Genomic DNA, 13,116 nt, shown 5'->3' with positions numbered 1-13,116 from the left:
TTTTTCTTTTATTTCTATTTTTTTATTTCTATTTAGACCACGACGTGTTCAGGGCCCAAACATTTCCCCTGTAACTGATTGAAAGAATTTTCTACATGGAATAACAGCCGGTTTTCCAATGTTGCCCACAGAAATAGTCCCCCCCATTTAAACCTGCTGCTACACACACACACATACACACACACACACACACCTTTACCCTCTCAATCCCTCCATCCGGGCCGTCTCTTCATCCCTTCTCTCTTTCGCCGCCGACATTTCATTTGCTTTTCTAAAAGTGACAACCCCAGGGAGCGCAGGGGGGAGCGGGGGGGGGGGCAAGGGAGGGTCGACGAAAAGAACCCGGTGATGAGTTTTGAGCGGGGCGTGGAGGAGTGCTATTTAAAAGCACCATGCATCATTGTCAGGGAGTGAGAACACGCAAACGCGCACACACACACACACACACACGTCTGCGATCAGACAGACACGGGCAAAACACACACACATATACATGAGCGGAGAAGGGAATACGCTGCCCGGGTGGCAAACTGAAGTTGACCCTCGTTCCATTTCATCAAATGTCCTCTGAATGAGCCGCACAGCCGCATCTATTTTGCACAAACACACACACACACACACACACACTAGCTAGTGATCAGCCTAGTGTCTAGCCTGCTTAAATCACAGCTCACTTAAGAAAAAAACACATCACCTCACTGGGAGGCGCACACACACACACACACACACACATCTTTGCAGGTCTCATTTGTGTTAATGTGGCCCCCTGGTTTTGGGCTTCAGGGCTCATATTTGCCATTATGGAGATGATGGCTTCACGGGGGCCTCTCACCTCACCTTGCGTTGGTTAGTAGGGGACGGGGGGGGGGGGCGGCGGTAGAGGGAGAGAGGGGGAAGGGGAAATGAAGGCTGACACCTCGGTGGGATTTATTTGATTGTGGATGCGAGGCGGTGTCACTCTGGAGAGGGGGGGGGGGGCAGAGGGGGGATGAGACAGAGAGGAGGAGGCCCGAGGGCTAAGTGAAAAGAAGGAGCAGAAGAAGGGTGAGAACGAAATAAAGGAAAGGAAAAAGGAAGAGACTGCGGGACAGAGGGAGGGGGGCAGAAGCCCTCCTTCCCTTTTCCGTGAATCAAATCAAATTCCCCTTATCGCACATTATTTGAAGAGGTTATCAGGCGCGGTAATGCGGTTACACGCCGGGCCGCGGCTGAGAGATTTCCTTGTTTACCGATGTTGGCGGGTGTTATAGCTAACCGGCCGGACAAGTGGCGGAGGGAGGGGAGAGGGGGGATGGAAGAGGAGGAGGAGGAGGAGGAGGAGGAGGAGGAGGAGGAGAGAGGAGGAAAGAGGGGTAGCGGGCATAAACACTTGATGCATGTCAGAAAACTCATTTAGGAGAGCCACATAGAAGGGGGGTAATGGAAAGTGTGTGTGTGTGTGTGTGTGTGTGCGTGTGTGTGTGTGTGTGTGTGTGTGTGTGTGTGTGTGTGTGTCTTTGTGCATTTTGGCACAAACAAGTAGAAGATAACTGTTCAAGGACAGAAAAACAGCCTCTACATGTAGACACTTTGTCATTTCATTTGGGGAATTTGTGTGTGTGTGTGTGTGTGTGTGTGTACACACTGTACATGTGCCAACCAATAAATCTGGCCCTCCTCTTTTCAGACTCTTATTGTTACGCTTAAATCCGGTTTACATGCCCAGTGCTCATTAGCTGATTGTGTGTATAATTTACAAGTGAATTCGATTAGTTGCAAAAGACTTTAAAAGGTGGATACAAAAAATGTGTTTCCTTCTAAATGGTCCTTGGCGTCTTTCAAATGTGGAGCTGTAAGTGTTTTTTTAAAGTGCTGATTGCTGCAACACAACATTTTACACAAAAGCGTTTCAGGAAGAGTCCGGAGAGGCGAGATGAAACTGAAGGGATGGCACAGGCGATACAGGTCATTAAATGGGATTTTGGACCCACAGTGTTGTGAGTGCGTGCTTTGCCTCTCAGCCCATTGAGCCATGAGGACACCCCAAATGCTTTTTATCTGCGGCCGCATTGGGAGGCACGAGAGGCTGACATCCCTGTCCCCTATGGGGGCGGGGGGGGGGGGGGGGGGGGGTGCTTTTTACCTCAGCCCATTGTAGTCTGGGATCCTGCGCTATCTAGCATCTATTGATTCCCACTCCATCTGGACCCCAAGCAACACAGCAGAGAGACAGAGAGATAAAAGGTGTGCGTAGGCAGCAGAGGAGATGCAGTTTTAAACAAAGGATGTTTCAAGTGACTGGAACTCATGATTATTGATATTTATCACACAAAAATGGAAAATCTGAAAAGGGGACAAACTGGAGAAGATGAAGAAGAACAGGAAGTGAGAAAAGTAGGATAGAAGAAAGGGAGGAGCAAACCCCACAGGTAGTAAGGTGTTGAAGGAAGGGACGAATAGAAGGATGAAAGAAGGGTAAAAGTGAAACAAGGAGGGACGGGTCCTCTTTGCTCTCCGCTCTTCCGTATGATGTAGCTCTCGCCGCCTCACCATCTGGTGTCTGTAATTACCTGCCTGCGTGTGTGTGACTCATTATTTCATTAGTAAAGAACTTCTTTCACGTTAAGTGTGGGCTATTCTTTTTTTATATATTTGAATGTTTATTAGGGAGCTAAAAGCTGTTTTTTATATTGAAATCATGCTAATTTCCCCACAGCACATTTAATTCTTTACTCAGTCCAAAAACGACTTGATGACTGCATCTGATGGGGACATCCAAAAACCCACTGGTGTTAAGAGCAGAGGATGAGCAAGTGACTTGTTGCAGTAAGATGTGTGATTGTCCCACACAAAGAGGATTTAAGGACTCTCTGGATCGAGGTCTACCGTCTCAGCGCCACAGCAGCCAGGAAATCAATCACGCCTGGGGATCCCAAAAGTCAGCCGGATACGCTTCCTACCAGTCAGGTGACACGAACAAAAAGCAGAGATCAAGGGGAAGAGGTGACGGGGTAAATGGGGTGTAGTGGGGACAGGAGGAGAAAGGGAAACAAAAGGTGTGATGCTAAAGTGGGCGAGGAATGGAGTGAGGCCGGAAGGCAGGCGGACGGAGAGGGATGGAGAGGGAAAGTCAGGGAGAAACGGAAGATGACACGATCCATCTTGGCACATTAGGGTGAGGGGGGACTGGGGGGGGGGGATCGAGCCTGCACTCCATCATGGCTGTCAGAGGGGACAGGCACCTCCTCTCCGCTCTCCTCCTTCCACGCATCCATCCATCCTTCAAGCCTTCCCTTCCTCTCTCGCTGAAGAATCGCGACACTAAAAAGTCCTGTCAGGCCTATTTCCTTGTTATTGTCCAGCCCTCCCCCTCCCCCCCACCCTCCCCTCCCCTGACTCAGATGCCTTCCCTCTGCGTCCCTGAGATTAAACGCACCCATGTTGCGCCGCGGGGTGTGTGTGTGTGTGTGTTTGAGCTGTGAGGTCCAAAGCAGGACACGTGGGAGCCTCCTCGGTGTGTGTGTGTGTGTGTGTGTGTGTGTGTGTGCGTAGCCCCGACATTAATCATCTTTAAGGCGCTGACAAGCCGTTGTGTGCGACATCACATCAACACCCCTCCCCTCTTCTCCTCTCCCCTCCTTCTTCTTCTCCTCCTCTGGATGTATCTGTGTGTATATCGCCTCTCCCTGTCACTCACTCCCCTCAGGACGGGAAGGGGGACATAGGGGGAGAAGGGGAGAGACGGGCGGAGGGTGAGAGTGACATGAAAAAGGGCGAGAGAACAGAAAAGGAAGTCAGGTCCTGAGATTTGACGACATGTTCTAAAGCTCTGACATGATAGCCAATCGGAATTGGCGGCTGGGTTTTTTAATCAGTGTCTGCAGTGAACAGCTTGTTTTTTTTAGCAGGACAGCTCAATTCAAATCCAACTTCCAGGCCTTTGCGCTTAGTTGATTGCTGACATTCTGTTTTCTACATTTCCGTTTGCATAATTGTTTTGATAAGAACACAAATAAAAGTCTGAACATTCCACAATTCAAAGGAAAAACAGCAAATTGAAAAGGAAAAAAAAAAAACTCCCGCTGTGCAAAATAAGCGTTTTTTACATTACAAAAGCCTCGGCGTTTATGTGTGTGTGTTTGTGTGTCTGTACGTGCCTCCGTGACCCTCAGGTGTGTGTTTTGTCCGCGGAATAGAAAGAGCCCCATCAGCTGCAGACAGGGATTGGATCTCTCTTTGTTTGCTGTGGCGGATGGCGACGGCTTCAGCATGACTCAAATTATCTTGTCAAAGCAATAAAGGGTAGAAGGTTGGGGAAAGTGAGGGTGGGGGGCAGAGGAAAGGGATAGCAGTGAGCCAAGCAACATGTAGGGAAAGAGAAAGTGGTGGTGCAACAGAAAACGAAAAGATGGAAAGAAATAAAGGGGGGAGATGAACAATGAAGTAATCAGAGAGGAGATGAGGGATAGGGGAGAGGAGGCAAAAGAAATGAAACCAATAAATGGATGGTAGCGAGCAGAAAATTAGAAATGGGTAAGGCTGGGGAGGAGAGAGAGAGGGAGAGAGGGGGAGAGAGAGCGCGCAGGGAGGTAAAGGTGTGGGGAGGGAATGGAGATAGAGGCAGAGGGAGAGATAGAGAGTAATCGATTACCTATTTTTCAAAGTCACTTAACGTGTCCCTGTGCTGTGGCTCTGGTGAGTAGCAGTGGGGGAGAATGGGAGGCCGGTATGCACACGCACGCTCTGACAAAGGGAGGGAGGGGGGGCGAGAAGGGGGGGTTCCCCACTCGATGAGTTCTCTTGCAGGAAACTGTTCTGACACACCAATATGTAAGCGAGGAGTACGCGTCGCCAGGGGCCTGCATGTATGTGTGTCTGTGCGCGTGGGTTTACATACGAGAGACTGGACGAAGACAAGACGTCCACCTTGTCCTCCCGTTGCCGTGGTGACAAGCAGTCTAAACAGGATATCCTGGCTGAGGCGGAGCCTATTGTTCTCTGGACTAAAAAAAAAGCCGGTTTGATTGGCTGAATGCAGCAAATCAGGAAGTGTCCTCCGACATGAAGCACTGAGACACGTTCAATAGATGTTATTTTTAGCCGGCTCAAACGCACTCAAAGGCAAACTTGAGATAGTTGGGTGTTTACTACGCACATGTGAACACAAAGGCACAGAAATACTGAGCTGCCCAAAGCGCTAAGCCTGCACTTTCCCCATGCACACAATGAAAACACACATACAGGTGGGCCCCCGCCCTGTGCCCCCCCCCCCCCCGATCAAGGACAATGAAGTGAGGTAGTGTTGGCAGACTCTATACAGCATTATCTCATCCCCGGGCCGACCCTCCTTTAATCGGCTTCGACCTGAGGGGACACGCTGGAGACTGTGCACCACTCTATTCCTCCTTTCCGATTGTGTGTAAAAGCAGAATTAGAACGCACGTGCACTTTGTGCGTGTGTGTGTGGATCAGAGCAGTTTAAGGCTCGACAGAACACACTGCCCTTCCTTGAGTGATTCATCTCGGCCAATTCAAGGGCGGCCAGGTCAACTGTGTAGAGTGTATACTACATGAGGGGTACTGAGTTGGAGACATACTGTATGTCTTTTTGGAACAGTAGATGGACACATCAGTACGTATTTGTGTGCTAGAACTGTGACGAAATCCGTCTTGTGCACATTCTGATGTTCCTCCTTTTGTCCTGCTCCCCATCTTGTCTCCAGGTAAAAAGAAGATGTCCATGTATGACAGCCAGGCTCCGATCTGTCCCATCTGCCAGGTGCTGCTGAGGCCCGGAGAGCTTCAGGAACACATGGAGACGGAGATAGAGAGGCTAACCGCTGCATGCTTCAGGTGAGTCTGAAACACACACCGTCGTCCACGGCGCCTGGTCTCCGGATACAAACAAAGGTCTGCTGGGTGAAAGTCCCACATTTGTTTGTTATCACAAAACGTCGACTGGCTCCCCGCTCTCTGCGTTTCCAGTGAAGCGAACCGTGAACACACAGCCCAGCATGTTGTCACCGTGCACCCGGAGAAACCAGACTGATGTCGATCCCCAAGACGAATACTTCACTGGCTCGTAAAGACGCATATTTTTTAGGCCCGAGGTTGGAGGCCGAGCTCTTACTCAGCTGTCGTGTCAGGCCCACTGACCGTCTTTCTGCCATAGCCGAGATTCCGCTGCCATAAATCTGCATAAAAGGCAGCGGCATGCCGTCGACGTAGCGCTAAGTGTTTCCCGCAGGGATTAGGATTCAGACCTGTGACCTGAAGTTCGCCGCTGCCGCCCCGCTCCCCGCTTCTCTTTGTGACAGGTGCACAAGCTGTTTTACGACGGATAAATCAACTCCAAGCCCTTTTAACGATGGGACACAACCATTAGGATCCATATTTCACCTTGACCGCACATCTGGCCATGTGTGTGTGTGTGTTTGTGTACATACAGATTGCGTGTGTGTTTATGTGTGACCCGGCATCCACCTTCGCGGCCCAGCTTTATGATAGTCCCCATTAACCTAGAGGAACGGGGCGACAGATAGCGTCACCCCACATATAAAATCACACTTCATTTACCCCCCGTTTACACATGCCTTACCCCCCCCCCCCCCTCCCATCTGTCCCTGTCCTCATTCCTCTCGCTCCTGTTCTACTCGTCTGCCCTCTTGTTCCCCCATCCATCTCCTTCCATTCTTCTTTATCCTCCTCACAGCTTTGCCATGTTTTCCTCACTAACTCCGTTTTTCACTCCGCCCTCTTCTGACCCGATCCTGTCATTTCTTTATCGCCTCATTTGGAAGGGGTTTGAAGCCTCAAATCAGACCTAAAGCAGCGACCTGTGACATGATTTAAATATGATATAAAATATGTCTTCAGCCCACCAAATTATCTCATTCCTGCCCTAAAAAGTTAGGAAGCTGAAGGAAAAATTAGCTTTGTTATTACAAAATAATTCATTTAATAATTATTTAATAATCCAAAGCCAAATCTCGACCGATAGAGCTTGCTAACTTGTCCCCAACTAAGCCGACTAAGAACGTTGCAACAATAGAATAGATCACATTGGAGATGTGTGAGGGTCATCCATCCATCCTTCATCCTCTGATAGAGGTGTGTGTGTGGGTATGTGTGTGTGTGTTTCAATAATTAACAAAGGTTAGTAGTCTGCCCTTCCCTCTGTGGGACTGAGATACTGTGTGAGCACAAACACTTACACACACACATGCGGTTATTTAAGGAAATAGCGTCATCCCGGGTGAGGTGATGGGATGGTGGCTAACGTCACGGCTGGCTGATTTAGCTACTCACCATTAACCTGTCCGACACGTGCACACACACACGCAGAGCGAAGGGGGAGGGAGCAAGGATGCAAAAAATCAAATTTGAAGATACCTTGATGCAGATGTTCCTTTCGCTTTGTGTGCCTGTCAAATGGAATGGATCCAAGGGATAGAATAAAAGTGTGTGTGTGTCTGTGTGTGTGTGTGTGTGTGTGTGTGTGTGTGTGTGTGTGTGTGTGTGTGTGTGTGTATGTTATTTTGCCATACCACACGTGCGCGCTTGCTCTCCCTCTCCTCGCCTCTCTGCATGGTAGCAGCCATCATTGAAAGTGACAGCGGGAATTTGGTCCAATTTGTAGTAAATCTGCCTTTAATGACGGCCCGGCGCTCGCTGAATGAAAGAGCCGCGGGTATGGAAAGCCAAGGGCGCGTGCGCGCGTCAGAGCGCACGTCCCAAACGTGTCGGCCCGGTCGGCGCCTCATCTGCCAACATCTGCTCGTCTGGGCCGTTTCTATTTGTTTTGCTGTATTTCTGCCCCTCCGCCCTCGCCGAGGGTTTGATTGCGACTGCCACCCCGTCCTCTCTGGTTACTGTGGGCTCCGCCGCGTGTTCATGGGCCGCGGCTCCTCACGCACGGAAATCACACGCACACACACACACACACACACACCCACGCACCCACACACACTCACGCACAGTTGAGCAAATGGTAATCTATCATGCCCTGTAAACGTCAGGTGGCTCTTGGGGGCAAAGTAATCTACATATCCTCCCTCCTGTACGTAACCCTTCTCCGCTTCCTCCTCCTCATCTTCCTCCTCCTCCATAATCAATTTGCCTCCACTAGAGCAAGCGACCCCCCTCCCCCCTCCTCTTCCCACCAGCAGACGACACAAAAAGGCAAAAAGCAATCAGCATCTCGAGGCAAGCGCCATCCCTCCATTCCTCCTTCCACCCAACTCCCCCTGAAAAAGGACTTATTTATCTCCCTCTTTCTCTCTTTCTCTCTCTCTCCTTTAGGTGGGAGGGGCCGAGCCCTTTGCTAGCTGTCACTCAAACTCAGCCTGTCACTGCTTGTGTAGGATTGATGCACATTTAACCCAGGTTTGGCGAGGGTGGGCGTATAGTTACTTAATGGAATTTGCGACCAGTTTACTGACCAGCCGTCACTACCATTTCAGGACCTCTTTTAGGGTTACTTTTCCTTTTGGGTTGTTCTTTAGAACTATTTTTCTTGCGGTTGCAATTGTCCAAAAAAACTTCAGGTACTGGACTTTGCATTTATCTGGATTATTCGACATAGGATACCTGCTAAGGCTCATTGTGGTAGATTAATGAGCAGAAAGAACTACAGTGGCCTTCAGAAAAGACCCTCTCCACAGTTTGGTTTGTCCTCTCTGGGCTCCTGTAGAAAGGTAGAAAGGTTCAGGTGATCTTTTCACTAATGAAACCCCAGTTATCCCTGGCAGCTCGCTGCATGGTGACTTCCTGTTCCAGGTCTCACTCTTCCTGCGCCCCTCCTTTTGGTGGCAGGAAGTTCAGACAGGGCCCTGCGCGGCGTGGTGGAACAGTATGTGGTAAACTTTGTTTGTAGGCACCCTCATGCTCTCACCCGCTCATTATTACAACACCTCTTAAATGGCTTTGTCTCCCGTCTCGTCTTCTGTGTGTTTGTTTGTTTCACTTTGCTGTGCCGATCATTTCCACACTCTTTCCCCCCTCTCGCTTTGACATGGCAGGCAGCAGGAATTTCCAGCCCGGTTAATCCCCCCCCCCATCCCTCCCGCCCTTCTCCTTTGCCATCAAAAATTCATAGAACCGGGCAAACAGACGTGTTGGAGCTGCGAGAAGAGGCGGGCGACACACCAACTCTCCCGTCAATCCCTCTCTTTCTCTCTCCCGTTTTCCTGTCTCCCTTCATCTTACCCTGGCTCCATCTCTCTCTTTATGTCGCTCGCTCTCCCTCTCTCGCCTTACATTTCATCTCCTTCCACCTCCCCCCCGCTCCGCTATTGCTCACTCCCTTTCATCTCTCTATCACCCACCCTGTCACCGTGGCAATTTTCTCCCATCGTGGCAGACGTGCAACTGCTGTCCTCTCTCCCGCTCTCTCTTTCCTTTCACCCCCCCCCCTTCCTCCCTCCTCCATCTCTGGTCGCTGTTTGACACTGTCAACAAGCAGGTGGAGTCGGCTGTTATTGTGATGCCTCTGCAGAGGTTCTAGGTAATGAATAAAAGTGAGATGGAGAGAGAATGGGAGATAGAGAAGGGGGGAGACAGGTGTGGGGCGTTGGCAGGTTCCCCTGCATTACACAGCAGCTTGACTGTGTCACGCAAGTTTATTCTCTTTGTTGGTGGAGGCGAGGCCCGCTGTTCGACACACACACACACACACTCACACACATCCACGGGGCGAGACACACGGCACTAAAGCAGCTATGACACATTTTCATAGACGCATTCACATTCAAAACATTTATTACATCCACACATAGAGACTCCAAGTGTACTGTGCATGGCTACACGTGCACGCGATCACAAGCGCTAGCTACTCATCTCAGATCGAAAAGGACTCAGATCATATGGACTAATGATGTAAAATGACCACAAACTCATAAAATCTTTTTACTCTTCTGATGTATTTTCGTATGTTAGACAGAGCAAAATGAAAATAGTAATAGCCAAATTTATGAAAATGTGTATAAAGGTTCTAACATTGACATGTTTGGGAAGACTTATTTTGAACTCAGAAGTGGGGAAATGTGTCCAATCACAGGGAATTTGGGGATATTAGCGATACCAGGTCACTTGGGAGGTAAAACCATTGTAAAAATGAAGCCAATGTTGCTTTCTTTTAAAAAAAGACTGGTTTTATAGAAGCAGATGAGAAAATGTCTTGAGTTCTCTCTTGAATTATTCCCTCAGTAACCTTTGTAAACATCAATTCATCAATCTCTAGTTTCAAGTCTTCAATACAGTATGATGTTCATTTAGTGAATGATGGTCCTTTTAGAGTCAAGCAGACCATGAAACAGAATATGCCTTTGATTGACAGGTTGTTGACAAATGTTGTCCATGCTGACCAACATTTTGGTCGTCTAAATGCACTGAATTCATCCCTGTCTCATACGGAGGACTAATGTCTTCTCCCAGATAAGTGACATGCAACTAAGGCTTCTCTTTCTCATTATTCACCCATCCAGCCATTGAAAAAGGAAACCTCTTGTCTACCAAGGCATGCTGTCAGATTAGCGGTCACGCTCAATCCCGTGACCGAGGGGTCTGGATTGCTAACAGGGTCTCAAGGCAAACATGACAAGCGCGTCTCGCCGCGTCAACCCGCCGAGGCCCGGAGGCATGTGTCCTTGCATCCGGGGCGAGAGAGAGAGAGGTCGTTTTGGTACGGCAATAAAGTATTGAACGTTGAGTCGTCACAGAGAGAGAGAGAGAGAGAGAGGGGGAGGAGAAAGAGAAGGGACAGAAGGAAACACAGAAATAGTCAACCACAGATCAGTTGAGAATGAAGGCTTAAGGTTTGACTTCAATCTCACTTTTATTGGCATAATTGTGGGCAGTTGATACATTTTTCACTTTCCATCCTTCTTTGTCTGTGTGTACCTCTCCTGGCAAGGAACAGGTCTTTTTTATGCCCCCCATAACGTTCGGTCGACTTCACCGACAAATCAAATCATCGAAAGATCTGGTCTGTCCTGCTTCTGACACCACAACAAAGACAGAGAACGATTGCCTCAGCGCTGATGTTCTTTGTGATCCTGACATCCGCACCAATGTTTTCAATTACCATGGAAATAGAATGACGGACGGACGGGTAGGCGGGAATGGAGAACACATGAAAGTGGAACATCGACTCCATTTGATCACGTATTGGTGAAAGACCTGGATTCCCCCGGGATGTCTAACTATTTCTGGGGTTGAAAGAGTTCAAGTCCAGAATCATGTCCTCCATACCATAACAACGCCACTGAATTCTACTTCTGCCTTCTTTCTTTATTGCAGTAAGAACACTTCACCCAAGGATGGAGCAGCCACTCCAGGAACCCCGAAGGTGAGCCAACCCAGCCTCAATTTATTCTCCTATTTGGAATATAACTTTTTCCCGCACGTGCGAAATGAGACGGTTGAAGGTTGAATTTTGGCAGCATTGGGACTCTTGTTGCTGTAGCTCTTTACCGTCCTCGCATCAGAGCGGGGAGTGCGATGCCTCTGTTCCTCTCCGCTGCGCTGAGGGGAAATCAGGCCTCTGTCTCGTAGCCTCACACACACTTTGGAGGCACTGTACTGCGATTGTTTCCAATTAGAGAGGCCGACATGCAGGTGCACAAAATCCTCAAACTGAAGAAAAGGACAGATAGCGGCAAATTGTGAAAAGAGACCAATTCTTGATTGAGGGCACGTCTGCGCGCTTTGACTCATCTGACCACGTGAGCAGCCACCCAACTAAGGCGGTTGTCAACATAATGTCTGGATAGTGGATTTAAAGCTGCAGTTGGTAACTTCAATAAAAATAGCTTTTTACGGCGTAGTTGCTCAAACTGTCAGTACATCCTGACAGTTGTGGGGACGGATAACATGTGAAAACATCTGGTTCCTCCACCGCCCCCCCTCAGTGCTCCTAATGACATTTTAAAGTTTCTACCATGCACAGAAAGGAAAACAGCCAATCAGAGTCTCGCAATCTCTCCACGCAGCAGCCGATCATCAAATACGATCCGTGACTATTTATTTGCTTTTTTGTACCATTCAGCTGAAAAATGGGTGAATGGTGCTCCAGATTGAGGTTGAAATGTGTCCAACCTCAATCTCATCACGCAACGTTGGGCGACAGGACTTAGCGGGGGTCACTTGAACAGCACGTGTAGCTCTTCTCTAATCTTTATGACTGGCAAGACGGGTCAATGTTTTCTTGAAAGTTCCCCCCGAAGAAGCAATCAGGAACCTCTTGGTTTTTATTTCCAACCAAAGAGCACGTGGAAGTCAGAATAGGTACCTCCGACGTGCGCATGCATGCAACATGGGATTCCCACACACCTTTGAGCGCTGACCCTGTGGGTGGGCTTGAGAATGGGGTGAGAGCTGCATGCTCCCCCAACCCCCCCCCCCATGCCCCCCGGCCGTGACTGCGCATCTCACCGCTGAGGTTTAGTATTCAGCGGCAGGCCGTGGAGGGAGGGAGGGAGGGGGGTGGGGGGGGGCAGTCTGAAGCCTGTTGTCGCCGGCTGCACCACCCATTCCTGCCGGATGGAGATCAGCCCGAATGCACCCCCCCACCCCCCTGAAAAACACGCCACGTGTCGGTTCCTGCATGTGGACACGTTCTCTTAGCTCCTCTTTTGGAGCGTGTCAGTGTCTCGGCGTTCAAGTTTAGGAAGGCGCACTTTGGCGCGGCGACTGTCTCTCGTGAACTTCCAAAGTCTTCGCCACGCTGCGTCGACCCGGTCGCCCCCCTGAATGTGGCTCTCAATGCAGCTGCTCTTCTCGCGTGATGATTAAATTAGTTGTTTTAAAAGACCGGGAAATTTCAATTGAAGATTTATAAGCTCTTTGTTGAAGACCGTTAAATGTCATATTTTAATGATAACCCCCCCCCCTCCGGGCCCACGATTCCTGACCTTTTTAAACCTGGGCAAAAGAAAAAAATGACGACACACGCACACACACACACACACGCACACAGAGGCATAAAAACATCATGCATAATGTCCAATTTACTGTGGCAGCGCTGGAGGTTGGTCATTTCTCACATATTATTATTAGATTACTGCTGTCGAGCACTTAAGCCTCTGCTCTGCCCCTTTCCGCTTGATTAATAGGAGATGACTGTAAATACAAATATTT

The 13,116-nt window shown here is 49.3% G+C and overlaps 1 protein-coding gene across 6 annotated transcripts in view; it reads left to right on the top strand.

Moving 5' to 3' along the window:
• rnf220a (ring finger protein 220a) overlaps positions 1-13,116 on the top strand; it is a 137,398-nt gene that overhangs the window by 98,974 nt on the left and 25,308 nt on the right. For all 6 annotated transcript variants that reach the window (XM_037457321.2, XM_037457320.2, XM_037457322.2 and 3 more), the window contains 2 exons: positions 5,703-5,832; positions 11,278-11,326. In XM_037457321.2, the coding sequence (XP_037313218.2) occupies positions 5,703-5,832; positions 11,278-11,326 (179 nt within the window). The remainder of the gene's footprint in view (positions 1-5,702; positions 5,833-11,277; positions 11,327-13,116) is intronic.

The sequence above is a fragment of the Pungitius pungitius genome, chromosome 15, assembly GCF_949316345.1.
Source record: "Pungitius pungitius chromosome 15, fPunPun2.1, whole genome shotgun sequence".
NCBI classification, from domain to species: Eukaryota; Metazoa; Chordata; class Actinopteri; order Perciformes; family Gasterosteidae; genus Pungitius; species Pungitius pungitius.
Note: the sequence above shows the minus strand (reverse complement) of the source record. Positions and strands in the feature narration are given on the sequence as shown.